General features: G+C 40.0%; 2 protein-coding genes across 9 annotated transcripts in view; one reads left to right on the top strand and one right to left on the bottom strand.

The window, feature by feature from the left end:
• The window catches only part of mms22l (MMS22-like, DNA repair protein), a 46,591-nt gene extending 40,049 nt beyond the window's left edge, over positions 1-6,542 (top strand). The window contains exons 22-26 of the mRNA XM_057835222.1: positions 2,313-2,524; positions 2,612-2,778; positions 2,941-3,037; positions 5,559-5,726; positions 5,803-6,542. Of these exons, the coding sequence (XP_057691205.1) occupies positions 2,313-2,524; positions 2,612-2,778; positions 2,941-3,037; positions 5,559-5,726; positions 5,803-5,878 (720 nt within the window). The 3' untranslated portion in view covers positions 5,879-6,542. The remainder of the gene's footprint in view (positions 1-2,312; positions 2,525-2,611; positions 2,779-2,940; positions 3,038-5,558; positions 5,727-5,802) is intronic.
• A 3,425-nt stretch (positions 6,543-9,967) lies between these two features.
• Positions 9,968-17,946, bottom strand: part of klhl32 (kelch-like family member 32) — a 93,517-nt gene continuing 85,538 nt past the window's right edge. For 3 of the 8 annotated variants that reach the window (XM_057834885.1, XM_057834884.1, XM_057834886.1), the window contains 5 exons: positions 16,290-17,016; positions 15,742-15,800; positions 13,812-14,004; positions 10,876-10,970; positions 9,972-10,592 (listed from right to left, as the gene is read on the bottom strand). In XM_057834885.1, coding sequence (XP_057690868.1) covers positions 10,431-10,592; positions 10,876-10,970; positions 13,812-14,004; positions 15,742-15,800; positions 16,290-17,016 — 1,236 coding nt within the window. In that variant the 3' untranslated portion in view covers positions 9,972-10,430. Of the gene's footprint in view, positions 10,593-10,875; positions 10,971-13,811; positions 14,005-15,741; positions 15,801-16,289; positions 17,017-17,946 lie in introns of all 8 variants that reach the window. The other 5 variants (XM_057834887.1, XM_057834889.1, XM_057834891.1 and 2 more) reach the window with 4 other exon arrangements.

Below are 17,946 nucleotides of genomic sequence, written 5' to 3' on the forward strand. Positions count from 1 at the left end.
GGCGTGTCCGATCACGGGTAGAAAACACACAACAACAACAGAAAAGATGATACACACAGGGGTTGCCTCTGTAGAGATATTTTACAAGCATAAACAATGAATGTAGGTTCGCAGCCATGTGTCTCTCTCGCTAACTCGCCCACTCAGTCAGAGCTATGTAGCTGTCGGTCTTCTTCTGGCGGTGTGAGCGCTCTTCTTCACGTAAACAAGTGCAAATGCGCCCCCACATGGGTGTGAAATCTCCACAAACTAAAAGCATGCATTTCAATATAAAAAAGTCAATAATACGATTGAACACACATTGCCAAAGGCAGAACGCGAACATGGCCATAGCTATTAAGTTATTCAGATAACTATAGCATAAAGAACATGCTAAGTTTACCAAACCTTCAGTGTCACTCCAAAACACCAAAATAACATGTGAAATGATATCATAATGTGTTAATAATTTCACACATTAGTCGCTCCTGAGTATAAGTCGCACGCCCAGCCAAACTATGAAAAAAAACTGCGACTTATAGTCTGAAAAATATGGTACTAAAATTTAACAGTGACTTTTGTTATAATTCTATGTAGCACTTTTGGCAATTTCTATCATGTCTTTTGATGGCTGCACTTCAGCTCGTAATTCAGTTTGACTTGAAGGTAGTTTCTTAGTGTGTCCAATTATAAATTAAAAAGGTCAATTGATAAAATTAACTTACCGATGCAATCTTTGAGTTAGGGAACATTTCTTTTGCCAATTCTGAGAAGTGATCAGCAATAGTTGCAAGCAAATTGTGTTCGGCAACAAATTGGCAGAACAAAATCTCCGCTTTCGTCACAGCATCCGATGAGTGCGTGGTTTTGTTTTGCGGTAAAAATTGTTCATTGATAGGCTTGTAGCTTTTCATTCTGCAGACTGCATCTTTATGACCTTTTGTCTTGAAGTGCTTTCTGAGATCGCAGAATCCTGATGCCGAAACTTCAATGTTCAATCCACACAGCATGCAAAATGAATACTGTGGTCTAATGTTGTTAATCTTACTTTAAAAAAGTAATTAATTACAGTTAGTAATTACTTCTCCCAATAAGTAATTGAGTGAGTAACTCAGTTACCTGAATGTAAGAGTAATTAGTTTCGTGGCAAAGTAACTGGTTTTACTTTTCATGTTTTTTTTTCTCCATTCAAAAAGAAACAAAAAAACATAGGTCACACTATGTGAGGTTCAAGGGGTTTGTGTGAATCAACCGTTAAAGTTGTTAAAATTGCTTCCGTTATTGCATTAGTTCCCTTCTGTCTACTTTCGACATGTGAAACTTCTAAAACTGTTTCATCATTTAAAGATAAAATTCAAGTCAAGATTTTGCGGATTTAGGAGTATTTTAGATCAAAAGTTAATTAGGTTCGCTCAGAAGGTTCACTACAACAGAGCCTTTCTGAGAAGTGTACTGCTTTAAGATGGCGATGGTTTAACAACGATCTAGTTCATATGCATGTGATATCTAGAGTAGTTTGTAGGCTTTTGCCTACAGTCAGGTATTATTGGAGCCATCTAGCTTAGCATCGCGTTTGCAACGGCGTCACAACTCCCTCTTTCCCACTCCCGCTCGTCTCTGTCCGTGTCTCGCAGACTATTCTTGCGTCATTCAACCAACGTAGTAACGCAAAGTAACGCACGCCTTTCTATCCTCAGTAACGGTAGCGGCGTTGTAAAGATAAGGAATTAATTCGATTACTCACAACTGAAAAAAATAACGCCGTTAGTAATGCCGTGATTAACAACACCGCTTTGGTCCCCAAAGACCCTTTTATCCATCCAGCGTATTCACCAGTTTGTGTCTCCCATTCTGGTAGATGGCGTCCGTGGGCAACAGTTTTTCTTTTCTCACAACTGATTCATCCATATTTTTATCACGTTTGTATCAAATTTGTCGACTGCGAGTCAGGAAATCTTACTGTGTTTCCAAACAAGCAAGATGGAGCGCAGCCTAGCTTGAGAAACATCCTAAACTCCGGAGAGGAGGGAGAGGCTTCATCACATCTTACATGAGTGACATGACCCAAATACTGCTACAATGTAAGCTGACATACTCCACGTACAATTGGAAAATGTCACGCATTGTGACATAAGACAGAAACTCACATTTTCATCTCGTCAGACGAAAACTGGCATTCGTCGCGTCATGCTCTAGTCTCCAAAGCCACGTTTTTAGGTCGTCATCGTCATCGTTGACAAAACAATGGTTATATCTCATTTTGACACTGCACTTGGTTCTGGTGGTATGGCTCAGATTTGTTTCAGGCTCTTTGAACACGAATCACTCTGCAGGGTCTGTCAGTGGCTTCTAGTATGTCCCAGTCACAAGGAATGTACCTGAAGCAGCAGCTTTGCTCCATCATCCGGAGATATCTTGACTATTTCCTTCCCGCATCACCATCATTGGGCAGCGTTGCCAATCATCCAGTGCTTCTCAGTGCATGCGAAGACATCCCAAATGGTCACGGGTCCTCACTGAGGAAGACCATCCTGCAGGTGCTCTGGTACGTCTCCACAATTAAATTGTCTTCGGGTTTGAATTTAAACTTCTGATTCCGTTCCCAGCAACGTTAAACTTTTTCCCTCATTAGCGAGAGCTTCCTTCAGTTCAAAGGTCATTACCCTCCACCTCGCCTCGCGTCAGTCCTGTTATTCCTGTCAGAACTTCTGAGACGCAACAGTGACTCGGACCCCGTCCTTCTTGCTCTGCCGCTCCCTTCTCTACTGCGCTGCTTGATGCTAGTCAGTGACCCTCAAGGTGAGGTTCAGTTGGGATAGTTGACTGCTTTTTATCAGGCAGGTGGATATAAATAACGTAGATTATCAAGGAAAACAGAGTGGCATATGACTATGCCTTGATGTTCTATCAGATATTGAAAACATCCACATATTTGGTAAATTTGGGGTTGTTTTTGCACAGTGAGGAAGCTGAGCACTGATGCCGTGCAACTTGTGGTTGAGCGATGTGCTGCCGTCTCCGAACAAGGACCATGTGAGCAATTGATATCTGTGTTAAGGTAACTATTCTTAATACAGTTGTATAAAAAAGTATCTGAACCTTTTGGAATTTTCACATTTCTGCATAAAATCACCATCAAATGTAATCCCAAAATCAAAAGGATTATAAAACAGTGTCTGCTTGAACTAAAACCACCCAAACATTTATTGGATTACATATTTTAATGAGGATAGTATGCAACAATAACAGAGAGGGAAAAATAAATAAGAGAACCCTCTGCCTAAGGAGACTTAAATAGCAATTGAAACCTATTTTTACCAAACAATTTAAGTCAGTTGTTTGCCCTATCACTGATAAGTGGTTTAAAGCTGCCCTGCCCACTATAAAACACACACACCTGTCACACAGAATTGTCTTGATGATGCATTGTCTGATGTGTATCATGGCTCGGTCAAAAGAGCTGTCTGAAGACCTGCGATCAAGGATTGTTGATTTGTATAAAGCTGGGAAGGGATACAAAACCATCTCTAAAAGTCTGGATGTTCATCAATCGACAGACAGAGAAGTTGTCTACAAATAGAGAGAGTTTGGCACTGTTGCTTCTCTCCCAAGGAGTGGGCGTCCACCAAGGATGATGCCAAGAGTTCAGCGCAAAATACTCAGAAAGGTAAAAAAGAAGTGTCTGCTAAAGACTTACAGAAATCACTGGCACAGTCAAATATCTATGTTCAAACATCAACTATGTGTGAAACTATGGCCAAGAATGGTGTTCATGGGGGGGTCTCCACAGAGGAAGCCACTGCTCTCTTAAAAAAAAAAAAAAAAAAAAAAAAAAGAAACATTTGTGCTCATTTAATTTTCGCAAAAAGGCACTTGGACACTCCTCAGAAGTTTTGGCAAAATATTTTGTGGACTCACTCCAAAACAATTCAACTTTGGTTTCATAACACACAACGTCATGTGTGGAGAAAAAAATTGAACAGCCCACCAACATATACACCTAATCCCCATCGTGAAGCATGGTGGAGGGATTTGGGGCTGTTTTGCTTCCTCAGGGCCTGGACAACTTGCAATCATTCATGGAAGAATGAATTGAAAAGTTCATCATGATGTTTTACAGGAAAACCTGAGGCTGTCTGTCAGCCAATTGAAGCTAAAAAGAGCATAGATGCTGCAACAAGACAATGATCCCAAACACAGAAGTAAAACAACTTCAGAATTGTTTCAGAACAATAAAATACATGTTCTGGAGTGGCCAAGTCAAAGTCCAGACTGTGGCTACGGCATGACCTAAAGACAGCGATTCATGCTAGACATCCCAGGAATCTGACTGAACTCCAGCAGTTTTGTAAAGAAGAATGGCCCAAGATTAGTCATGATCGATGTGCCAGACTGATTTGCAGCTACAGGAAGTGTATGTTTGAAGTTCTTGCTGCCAAAGGGGGGGTGCCACAAAATATTAAATGTGATGGATCACTTCCTTATTTTTTCCCCCTTCTGTCATTGTTTGCATGCTATCCTCATTAAAATATGAAAACTCGGGCTGTCCCAAACGACTAATTTTCTCTCGATTAGTCAGGCGACTATTTTTACGATTAGTCGACCAATCTAATAATTAAAAAAAAAAAATTAAAAAATTTTTTTCATTTGCAAATGCTGTTAACCAAGGATTTTTAATGTTTGAAGTGTCACCTATTAACCGCAAGTTTGCTTTCATGAGACGACTGCCAATGTTTTATAGCAGGCTAAAGTAGGGTGCCCCTTTTTTCCCCCCATTCACCTCAGTGTAGCAGTGCTAACATTACAGTGTTTAATATAGATGTGTTTTCTTATTTTGTATGTCTGAACTTTAATTCTACAGCGTGTTGATATGAGAAAGAAACTGGAGTCTCATATGCTATCAGCACGCACGCACACGCGCAGCGATAATATGCAGCCGTGAAAATTACCGCCCTCATTTTTATTTGCCGTGCGATAAATGGACTCATTGCATATCGCGACAGGCTTAGCAACTTCAATAAAATCACGTAGTTAGTTAGTTAGATGGACTTATAAACTGGGTGACGGCGCTTTAGGTGTTTATTCACGGCCGACGTGCAGCCAAGCTGCGACAGGACACAAGAGTGTACCCTCCTTTGTTTATTTGAAATAAGTCAATGTTTTGGACACTCTGGTACGCTTTTTTGGCTTTGTGCCACTTTCCCCGCTTGCATCCAGAGCGTCCGACATTCTGAACTTTCCCCGCATATATTTGTTCAACCCTTCATTAACCGTCGACGGGATGTTGTGGTCGTCGACGGATTTATGTCAACGATGATGTGAGTAATCGGGACAGCTCTAATGAAAACCTATAAATGCTTGAGTGGTTTGAGTTAAAGCAGATGTTTTTCATCTGTGTGATTTTGACAAAGATCAGCTCACATTTGATGGTGATTTTATGCAGAAATGTGAGAAATTCCAAAAGGTTCAGATACTTTTTCATACCACTGTATGTTGCAGAACACAACAGGTCGGCATAGTGTTGGATTCCGCAGTAGGCTCAGTGTCTTGGTTTTATCATGTCCTTTTCACGTTCCAAGGTTATTTGTGGCAGAGAACGAAGGAGTCTATGATAGGCAGGTTTACACTGTTCTCGAGACTGTAGCTGTTTTAGATCCTCCTGTTGTGAGTGCCCTCATTCCCAACCTGTCGCTCGCTCTGAGAAACAACGAACACAAGAGAGGACAAGGCAAGAACGCCACCTTAAGGTGAGCAAGCACATGAGCCACACGGCATTGTTGTTGCTTTCTTTAATTTGACAGCTTCATCCCTTCGTTCAAACAGAAGCGCATACAAGAAACTACTGTCTCTTCTCGGGGACACTGGGCAAGCCGCAATAACAAGTTTGGAAGCAGACTAAAGGGTTGAGACCAGAAATCCGCTCCAAGCATATTTTTTCAGTCATATTTCTTTGTTGTGATCGCCAATGCCAAATATTCACTCAAAAAATGTTTTACTCAACTGTATTCTGTTGATTGAAAACAAAAATGTATTGTGAGCGCTGGATTGCACATGCTATAGGGGACGTGGGAATAGTTGCATTTAGAAAAAGGACTTAAGTGTGTTTTTTTTCCACACAACTGGAATAGAGATGCTGAAGCACAAGTTTGATTGATGATGTCAGGAAAGTACTATTATCAAATACTGTGGATGTAATTAGCAAAAGTGTGGAAGTGCACTACACCGAACCTACAGCCTTTTGTTACATTTGTCCCTCAGATGCTACTGCAAACTGCAGTATTGACTGTTAATGCCTGTTGAATATAATCATGCAATGTACATGTATGACCTAATTATATTATACTGTGTCGTAAAAGTGTAGACTTGAATTTGTGCAAACAGATTGACAAATAAATGCGAAATGTGTTTTAGATTAGATCTAGTACGATTTGTAAAGTGAGCACAGTCTGGTGCTGATCTCTAGTGGGTTGAAATTCTCAAATCCACATATAAAGATGTCCATTGGCAAGATTACAGTTCCTCCATAGGAGGGAAAAAAAGGTGTGAAAAAGGTTTGAATATTGTGTTTTTGCAAGCCACAGAAACGCACTGCTTTGCTTTTCTTCTTACATCAGTGAGCTTCTGCTTGAAATATTCACGCTTCACTCACAGTGCCGTTTATCAAATTCATCCATTGCCATACATTTTAATCAAACATACTATGCAATCCTTCATTTTCTACAGCTGTGTCAGCGATAGCAATAATTTGTAAATCACATTTACTGGATAGTTACTTTTGAAAAATCGATACAGTATTTTTTCAAATAAAAATTGATGAGGGAATTGCATTATAACACAATCATTTTGGTTCAAGCATACTGCTTAGGAAATCTGGATGGTAAATAGAGTGCCTTTACATACAGTGGTATGAAAAAGTATCTGAACCTTTTGGAATTCCTCACATTTCTGCATAAAATCACCATCAAACGTGATCTGATCTTTGTCAAAATCACGCAGATGTAAAACCAGTGTCTGCTTTAACTAAAATTAGCCAAATATTTGTAGGTTTTCATATTTTGATGATGAAGGAGACTTAAAGAGCAATTGAAACCAATTTTTACCAAACAATTGAAGTCAGGTGTGTGCCCAATCATTGATGAGTGGTTTAAAGCTGCCCTGCACACTATAAAACACACCTTGTAAGAATTGTCTTGATGAGAAGCATTATCTGATGTGCATCATGGCTCGGTCAAAATACAGTAGCTCTCCGAAGACCTGCAATCAAGGATTATTGATTTGAATAAAGCTGGGAAAGGATACAAAACCATCTCTTAAAGTCTGGATGTTCATCAATTGACAGTCAGAGTTGTTGTTTACAAATGGAGAGAGTTTGGCACTATTGTTTCTCTCCCAAGGAGTGGGCGTCCACCAAGGATGACGCCAAGAGTTCAGCGAAGAATACTCAGCGAGGTAAAAAAAAAAAAAAAAAACGTAGAGTGTCTGCTAAAGACTTACAGAAATCACTGCCACAGTCCCAATATCTCTGTGCACACACCAACTATATGTAAAACTATGGCCAAGACTAGTTTTCATAGGAGGAAGCCACTGCTGTCCAAAAAAAAAAAAAAAAAAAAGAAACTTGCTTGTTTAATGTTCGCAAAAAGGCACTTGGACACTCCACAAAAGTTTTAGCAAAAAGTTTTGGTGACCGATGAAACCAAGGTTGAATTGATTGGGAGTAACACACAACATCTTTTCCTCCAAGTGTGGAGGAAAAATGGAACTGTTCAACATCAAAACCGCATTGCCACCGTGAAGCATGGTGGAGGGAGCATCATGATTTGGGGCTGTTTTGCTTCCTCAGGGCCTGGACAACTTGCAATTATTAATGGGAAAATGAATTTAAAAGTTTATCAGGATGTTTTGCAGGAAAACCTGAGGCTGTCTGTCAGACAGTTGAAGGTAAAAAGAGGTTAGATGCGTCAACAAGTCAATGATCCAAAACACAGGAGCAAATCAACTTTAAAATGGTTTCAGAAGAAAAAAATACACGTTCTGAAGTGGCCAAGTCACAGTCCAGACTTGAACACCATTGAGATGCTGTGGCATGACCTTAAAACAGTGATTCATGACAGACATCCCAGGAACAACAGCAGTTTCGTCGAGAAGAATGGGCCAAGAGTCGTCCTGATCGATGTGCCAGACTGATCTGCAGCTCAAGGAAGCATCTGGTTGAAGTTATTGCTGCCAAAGGGGAGGGGGCACAAAATATTAAATGTGATGGTTCACTTACTATTTTTCCCCCTTCTGTCATTGTTTGAATACTATCCTCATTAAAATATGAAACCCTATACATGTTTGGGTGGTTTAAAGTAGACACTGTCTTTTCATATGTGTGATTTTGACAAAGATCAGATCACATTTGATGGTGATGTTATGGAGAAATGTGAGAAATTCCAAACGGTTCAGATACAGTGGGGAGAACAAGTATTTGATACACTGCTGATTTTGCTGGTTTTCCCACTTGCAAAGCATGTAGAGGTCTGTAATTTGTATCATAAGTTCTCTTCAACTGTGAGGGACGGAATCTAATACAAAAAAACATATTTTTTCAAAAAATAATAAATTTGCATTTAATTGCATGAAATAAGTATTTGATACATCACAAAAATCGAACTTAATATTTGGTACAGAAACCTTTGTTTGCTATTACAGATACCAAACGTTTCCTGTAGTCCTTGACAAGGTTTGCACACACTACAGCAGGGATTTTGGCCCACTCCTCCATGCAGATCTTCTCCAGAGCCTTCACGTTTCGGGGCCGCTGCCGGGCAACACGGACTTTCAGCTCACTCCATAGATTTTCTAACGGGTTCAGATCTGGTGACTGGCTAGGCCACTCCAGGCCCTTAAGATGCGTCTTACGGAGCCACGCTTTAGTTGCCTTGGCTGTATGCTTTGGGTTGTTGTCATGCTGGAAGACCCAGCCACGACCCATCTTCAGGGCTCTCACTGAAGGACGGAGGTTGTCGGCCAAGATCTGGCGATACATAGCCCCATCCATCCTCCCCTCAATATGGTGCAGTCGTCCTGTACCCTTGGCAGAGAAGCAGCCCCAAAAAATGCTTCCTCCTCCATGTTTCACGGTTGGGATGGTGTTCTTGGGGTTGTACTCTTCCTTCTTTTTCCTCCAATCACGACGAGCCGAGTTTAGACCAAAAAGTTCAATTTTGGTCTCATCCAACCACATGACCTTCTCCCATTGCTACTCTGGATCATCTAGATGGTCAGTGGCAAACTTCAGACGTGTCTGGACAAGCACTGGCTTCAGCAGCGGGACCTTGCGTGCGCTGTAGGATTTTAATCCATGACGGCGTAATGTGTTTTCAATTGGTTTTCTTCGAGACTGTGGCTCCAGCTCTCTTTAGGTCATTGACCAGGTCCTGCTGTGTAGTTCTGGGCTGATCCCTCACCTTCCTCATGATCAGTGATGCCCCACGAGTTGAGATCTTGCATGGAGCCCCAGAACGAGGCAGATTGACCGTCAACTTGAATTTCTTTCTAATAATCGCTCCAACAGTTGTTACCTTCTCACCAAGCTGCTTGCTTGTTTTCCTGTGGCCCATCCCAGCCTTGTGAAGGTCTATTATTTTATCTATGATGTCCTTACACAGCTCTTTGGTCTTGGCCATTGTGGAGAGGTTGGAGTTTGTTTGTTTGAGCATGTGAACAGGTGTCTTTTATACAGGTAACAAGTTCAAACAGGTGCAGTTACTTACGGTAATGAGTGGAGAACAGGAGGGGTTCTTAAAAAAGAACTAAGAGCCGAAATATTTACTAGTTGGTAATGTATCAAATACTTATTTCATGCAGTTAAATATAAATTTATTATTTAAAAAATTATACAATGTGATTTTCTGGCTTTTTGTATTAGATTCCGTCCCTCACAGTTGAAGAGAACTTATGATACAAATTACAGACCTCTACATGGCACGCAAGTGGGAAAACCAGCAAAATCCGCAGTGTATCAAATACTTGTTCTCCCCACTGTACATTTCATTCCACTGTACTGACAAAGTGAAGTATATAGTTTGTTAATAAACAAGTCTTGTGTCTCAAATATGTACGGGTCATTTCACAGATGCTGAAAGTGTACAGTACAATGCCGCAGTGGTTTGGAAAAAAATGCTGCTCAGGTTTATTGACGTTACATGATAAATAATTAAGCACGTTAAAATAGTTCTGCTCCAGGGTTGGCATTTAGTGCCTGCATATACTGTTTAATGCCTTTGGCTTTTTTTTTTTTTTTTTTCCTTAAATCACTAGATGACAGAACGGCTGGTCTGCATTTTAGGGAAACACAGTAGGTTGACTAGCAGCAAGTTTTAAATACTATCATTAACTCTCATATTTTCATTACGATATATCAGTTCTTCAGTCCTGTTTGCATTGTAGTGTAGTTCTCCAGTGGTTTAAACAGCACCAATCCTGTGATGGGGTATTTGGAGTGTCTGAAGGTTGGGGCATGTAAAATATGGAGCAGGGAGGAAACAAGTTGCAATCCCGTTTGAGGCAAATGGCAACGTTGGCCCGTAGAAAACCTCTTCTTTTCCCTCTCGACTCAGATCCAGCACCTGAAACGGTATATGCAACGTTGGTTTGTAGTCTCAAAAACAAATCCCTTATCTTGTTTGTGTGCAATACATGTTAATTCTTTTATTAAAAATAATAATAATGATGGGCAGACTTATGTATCTAATTTTTAAAAAAATAATGCCTGAGGAAAATTGAGAAGGATTCTTGGTGCCCAAATGATATTTGCACTAAAAAGCAATTGCCTTAAAAATAACACAGCACTTGAGTTACTCAGCTTTCTGGATAAACAAAAAAAAGTTTCAAATGTTGACACTCTCACACCTGAATGCATGCCAGAGGTTCATTGGTCCAAATCGAGTATCCTCCAACCACATAGATTCTGTCATCATGGACTGCCACTCCAGACTCATTCTGACCTGAGGAGGAGAAGAGCTTCAAGGGTCGAACTGAGGACACTCTGACAGTTGCAACTCCCACGCGAGGACTCAGTGAGAGATAAACATGCAGAAGGCAGGACACTGAGAGGTGGTGTTCAGAGAGCCCACTCCCGAACGTTTGCAGAACACCTGTCGTGTACTAGGCAGCAGAGCTTGTTTTATACAATATTGAAAACAATCAAGCTGTTGTTTGACCAAGTGCTGTTAATAAAAAGCAATTCTTCTGTCATTTAATTATATCCTCTTTTCATATAAGGTAACCAAAATAATGAAATAATGCTGATTATGTACTTGGATTTAGTACCACAAGCAACATTTAGTCTTATTTAATTTCCCTGAGGGAACTCTCCCAAGGGATAAATAAAATTTATTAAATTAAATAAACAATATAACACTAAATACGTTCGAAATGACATTTCAGACAACACTGGATTAAATAATGAGTGAGAGTGACATATTGCTGTAGCTGTCCTACATCAACTTTTTTTTTTTTTTTTTTTTTTTTTTTTTTTGGGCGATAGCAAAGCTTGAGCGCAAAAATTGTGCATTTCAATATTTTGGATGAGTGCAAGCTTCGCTGCAATTTGTTTGGGAATTCGTCAGGTCATATCACCCTTTGCCAAGCTGGACATTATTGTGTAAGGGATCAGTGGCGCGCGAAGAGGGGTGCCGAGGATGATGCAGCACCCACTTTGGGGATTAAAGATATATGTTTAAAAACGTTTTTGTTAAGAACATGTTCACCACCTGACACCTTTCTTGCTACCGGTGTTCTGCCAAAATGTGCTACATCAGCGAAACGTGCTACAAGAGGCGAATTTGACAACCAAAGTACTACTGTGCGCTTTCAACTTCTTTGGTTTAGATGCATACAGGCAGAACATACTAAGAAAATGTAACTTAAATGTAGTTATATAAAAAAAGGATGGTTTAAATAATCTATGTGACTAATGTGGTCAACAGATCAACACTCTGCTTAAAGCTACCGCAAGAAAACCCAATGGTTAAACTTATGAGAGGAAAATACATGCAAAAAGCATTTTTGAGGCAATTAAACAAAATAAAAAACAAATAAAATAAAAAACCCTATAAAAACAAAAATAATGAGTATTCGCCGCTTTTAACCAACGTGCGCATGCATGCGGATGCTTGCACATTGCACTGAGCTTCGGGTCACATTGAATAAGGAGCTATTGGAACAGAAAGGTTACCTGTTTACAGAGGAGGCGTTACCATGGCGCAAAAACGATTTTTCTTTGAAAAAACAGTGAAATTTTCAAAAATTCAATTCGATGTTGAAAATGAAGATGATTATGATGATAGTTCTATGATAGTAACCAGCGAGGAAAAGTTAGCTGCAGATTTAGACCGTGGAAATGATTCTGGTGAATCACTAGCCCAAGCAGGAGACATTACTGCTTATTCATAGTGCCATTCTAGATAAAAATGGACTGATAAAAATCCACTGATGATGAAGTTCATTGACAACACACCAGAAAGGAAATCTACCTTTGGTGTCTTCAAATATTTAAGACATGCTTGCATAGTAGCCATATTATTGTTTGTTGAACTGCGTTGTGCAGAGCGCTGTTGGATATTTGTGTGCAATTTATTTTAGTGTTGTGAAAAAAGTGAGTGTTAAACCCTGGCTTATAGGACCTTTTGATTTTCAAATATGTTTGTGTGTCATTCCGCGGTCTAGCTGCCGGGATTTGCATTAATAATACACAGGCAATTATATTTCCAATACAAAAACTCCAAAACACATTGTAGGTGAAATAGAACGCTGTCTTTGTAGTAGCCTAGTAATAGTAGTAAACTAGTAAACTATCGAGTATGCGTGTGCACTGCCATTGTGCACGCATTGTATGGAGAAAAAGTGCTAGCATGTCAAATTTTGTCACTAAGTCTATTTATCAGGTAGGATATTTTACACCTATTCAAAAGTTAGATTATTTGCTGGATGACACTAAATGATATCAGTCATAAGCATTCATTAATGCTGATGAAAGTGTCTTATGACAGTCTTATGACGCCACTGTTAAATAAAGTGTTACTGGTTAATATCTTTTGGTGTAAATATCCCATAATACAGTGAGGACAGCCAAATCTTATAGTCCGGTGCAGCTTATCTATGAACAGATGCCATTTTTGTGTCAAATTTGGTGGGTAGCAGCTTATCGTTAAGCGTGCCTTATACAGTGGTAACTCTACTTACGAACGTCTGTACATACAGAATTTTCAGGTTAAGACGCACCTCAACGGGAAAATATTGCCTCTTTTACAAAAGACATTTTAGGATACGAAAGGCAAAAATACAGTATGGCTGCTACTCACAGCTCCCAGAGTTTAAAGAACGTAACGTACTTATAGCTGTTCTGCCATTGGCTATTACCTAGCATTTGTGGCATCCAGTTAGCAAAAAGGGACCTCTACTGTATGTGTATGTGTGTATCCCAACGTCCTCTTCATTCGCCCCTCGTGTTCCGACAACTTTACATGAGGGTATTAACTTTTATTCTTTACTGTATTCTTGTTTTTTTACATTATGCACATTTCTGATTTCATGTTTATTGTCTAATAATCTTATTATAACACGTATTTGTTACATGTTTTGATGCATTTTTATGCATTATGAAAGATAAGATGCAAGTGCACCACAATTTAAGGGGGTGAGGTGAGCCATTTTGATTTGAGGCGAATGGAATCGACATATTGAGGCCTATGGTAAACTATGCCTCTTCAAGATAGTCTCGATAGGCCAGGCATGAAAACATAGCAAGTTCTGCACGTGTTTCGAGCATTCTCCACTTTCTCCACCTGTGAGGAGGCTGAAAGAACAGCGGGTCCATTGGTCCACGTCCAGATTGTAGGAATCGATGTGGCGCACCAAAATCCGGTCATTATTGTAGTCCAGGTCATTCCCCCCGAGTACGTAAAGCTTTCTTCTCAAAGCTGCCATGACGTGGTAGACCCGCCTCTGCAACATTGGACTGCGTGCTAACCACTGGTCCTGAAGCGGAGGGAAGCACAAGGAGGGTGTATGAGGGGTTAAAAGGGAGGACGATGAAAGAAAGTACGAGGAAAGAATGAAGGTGGATGAATAAGATTACTAATCAAGCATATATATGCCTTGGGAATTTGGTGTATGCTCAGTACACTAGATCAATGAAGTGACACTGGAGCTCTGCTTTGTACTAATGACTTCCCTCCCTATTTCTAATGTTTTAGCCATTCCATTTTAGACAGTCCCTGCTCATTTCACTAAGTGTATTGAAGCCGAATTTGATTTGGAGAATGTGTGTGAGCGTGTATGGGAGACTGATATTTTTATTTATTTTTTGAAACAGAGAGAGAGGGAGAGGGCGGGCTTGATTGAGGCACAGGAACCGTGTGTGCATGTGTGTGTGTTTGTGTTGACGGGTGGCCATCTGTTGAGGGTATAGTGGATGAGGGGGTTGCTGTTGCTCTGGCAGGTGAATGCAGATTGGCGGTGAATACAAATGAGCCTCCCTCCCTTGCTTCCAGGCCAACATGAACAAACATAGACCCATATGGATGTGCGCCTCACATGCAAACATGCCACATACCTCCACATTATGTGCAGCCTTAAAAAGATGCAGAGGCCTTGTTAACAGCTGGCTCATATGCATACACAAACACACCGCAGCTCACTACATTCTACTGTAATTGGCTGTATGTGAGTATTATGGTTCAAATCATATTTGACTGTGGGATTTCATAGGGCAGTCATTCCCTACCAGTTTGTCCCTGGTTGTATGAGATCATCAGATTGATGTGCAGAGGTGGGTAGAGTAGCCAAAACTTTTACTCAAGTAAGAGCAGTGTTTGTTCAAAATAATATTATTCAAGTAAAAGTAAAGGTAGTCATCCAAAAACTGTAGTCAAGTACAAGTAAAAAAGTATTTGGTAAAAAGTACTCAAGTAATGAGTAACATCGTGAGTAAATGCTTATATTTTTTGTTGGATTCTTTTTTTTTTTTTTTTTTTAAACAATGGTATTTTTTTATGAACACAAAGTTATCTATAAAGACTGTTGTTCTAATGATACTGTACAATAAACCATTACATAACCACATTAAGCCAAAGAAATACAAAAAAAAAAAAAAAAATCATTGAGTTCCGACGAGAGAAACAAAATACATAAATGAAGCATTATTCGTCCAAGCAGCATGTGTGTCCTCTGGTGGAGAAAATAGTAACTAGGTTGAATAGTAAAGAGTTCCTTTATGATTACTATTTTGAAATCAAAAGGATCATATCTCCGGTTTTCCGCGGTCAATCGGTGCTAAATAAAAACTGGGATAGAAGTTAAAATCTGCCCTGCTTTCGAGTCATGTTGAGGGAAGCGCTCTATACCAAATACTTCAATTTAATGGTGCTTTAAAGACACTACATGATTGAACAGGCTGGGCTGAAGATAGAACAGCAAGCTTGCGTCTGATTGGAATAATGGAGTCATGTGATTTTTGTTGCGACGCCTCATTGGTGAAATTGGTAGAGCTACCTAACCCTGTAATACACCAGACACGTCTGTACTCTTGGTATCGCATTGATGCCAATTTTTATTTATTTTATTTAACATTACACATTCAAGTGTGTTGTTAATAAAATTGATTATACTGGGCTGCTACCCTTCATTGTGCAATTGTTTGGCTTAAGATAGCTAAGAAAATCTATTGCACAAGCCAATTCTGCCTCCAGTGTAACTGTTAAAATTGGTAGTTACCTGTTCTGGCTCGTATACCATCAGGCGATTCTGGTACTGAGCTGTGTTTGTCACCCCACCTAGGACACACAATGAAACCACTCAGAAAACGGTAAGGGATTTAAAAGCAAATGCAAAACTGTTTTCTTGTGTGCTGTACATTTTCTGCACCGATGTAACAGGGCACTCATACAATGCACTTTACATTCCCAAGTGATCATGGGTGAAAACATGGCACTTCTCTAAGCTGCAAAACAAAAAAAAATATCTTCCACTCAAAGGGTAAAGGTTATTATAAAATTATTGAATAAGATGGAGTACATCTGGCATTTTGTTTTGTCCATTTTTCCAGGTAAAGCTCATTCATGCTCTTGATCTCACCCAACTGCAGTATGTTTTGATTGGTTTTGCTTTGTTCACTGGAGCACAGAAAATGTATTTCCATTTCTTTTGTCACACAAGCGTTGGTAATATTAAAACTATATTTGATTAATTAGTTGACGATTAAATGATATTGTAAATGTATAGCACCATGGTCACACAAACACATGCAGTCTTTTGGTGAGTACCTGAGACCCATAGCAGATTTTCAGCCACACACCCTGCATGGCATGAAAGTGAACGGTCGAAGGGTTGCACATACGTCCACTTATTCTTCTTAGGACAGTAACGCTCTACAGAGGGAAGCACCTGCCTCAGCTCATTCCTGCCGCCCACCGCATACAGGTACTGACCCAAGGCTCCCAAAACAAAGTGTTCTCTGCAGGCCTTCATGGAGGCTATCTCAGTCCACCTGTTGGCTCTAGGGTCGTATCGACAAGCAGTCCTAACGGCACACGTCCTCCCACTGGAGTGCTCCATCTCCCCTCCAACAACAAAGAGGAAGTTCCCCATCACAGCCACACAGTGGTGGCTGCGCCCAGTGGGCATGGGTGCCAACTCGCTCCAGTTCGAGCTTCCCGCCACAGGTACGTGTTCCTGTGCAGCCGGATTGAAGTAACGTAGTTCCCGCACTCTGCACACCTCACGCTTTCTTCCGCCAACTATATACAAGGTGAGGGACTGGAAGCGAGGCCTGGTGCGAGCAGACTGGTGAAGGGGCTGGGCAAAGGTGCCATGGTGATAATCCAGGGCTTCTTCTACTTGAGCAGCAACAGTAGAGCTTGATTGCACTAGTGGGTGGTTACAAGCTAGGTGGTGCAGGGTAGAGACGTCCATCAGTCCATAGCGGACATGTTGCAGAAGATCCTCAGTGTACTGGTACCGGCAGTCGTGTTCCAACCACATGACAACAAACTATAAAAAGAAAGTGACAAAAAGGTATTGATTAGTAGGGGTGGAAATCCCCAATTTCATGGATGATACTAGAGCAGCAACTCACGAGTATTTTTTAATAATCGATTAATCGGACGATTAATTAAATGATTACCGTAATTTTCGGACTATAAACTGCTACTTTTTTCCTTCATTTTGAATCCTGTGGCTTATAGTTCAGTGCGGCATATTTGTTGATTTATTTGGGTCAATAGGTAACACTTTATTTTACAGCAGTGTCATAACACTGTCATAAGACCATCTTAATTGTGACATGACACTATCATGGGAATTAATGAATGCCTATGACAGATGTCATTAGGTGTCATCCGGCAAATCACCGTTTTGGCCCGAATATAAGACGGTGTTTTTTGCATTGAAATAAGATGTTATACCCATTCACGACGCTAGATGGCGCCAGATATCATTGAAGCGATGTTCTGTCATGACAGATCTCAGCTACTCTCAAGTTTTACCAGTTTGCATTATTTTTAGTTTTTCCTTATTCAGATTTGTTTCAAGACTACAGTTACAGTTAAACCTCACTTTGATGGTTAATGCAGTTATTGCAATTGTGTTGTTTTATCATAATAGATTGGTTTGTTTACATTTCAAAAACCAGAAGCCATTTATTTACGAATGTGATTGCACTTTAGTTTACATATTTAAATTCAGATATTAAGATTTGAATGAGGCAAAATAACATGCTTTTTCTCTCAAATATATTGTTATAATCATTTGTTTCAGATGTACTGTAATTACTTTCTGTATAAAAATTAATTTGGTGTCTTTTTCCAAACTTGAGTCTTGAAAAAGAGGGGGTCGTCTTATAATCAAGGTCGTTTTATATTCGGGCCAATTCAGTATGTCACCAACGCCATTTATGTCCTGCTTGACACAAAATGTCATCCG

This window comes from Corythoichthys intestinalis, chromosome 4, assembly GCF_030265065.1.
Source record: "Corythoichthys intestinalis isolate RoL2023-P3 chromosome 4, ASM3026506v1, whole genome shotgun sequence".
NCBI classification, from domain to species: domain Eukaryota; kingdom Metazoa; phylum Chordata; class Actinopteri; order Syngnathiformes; family Syngnathidae; genus Corythoichthys; species Corythoichthys intestinalis.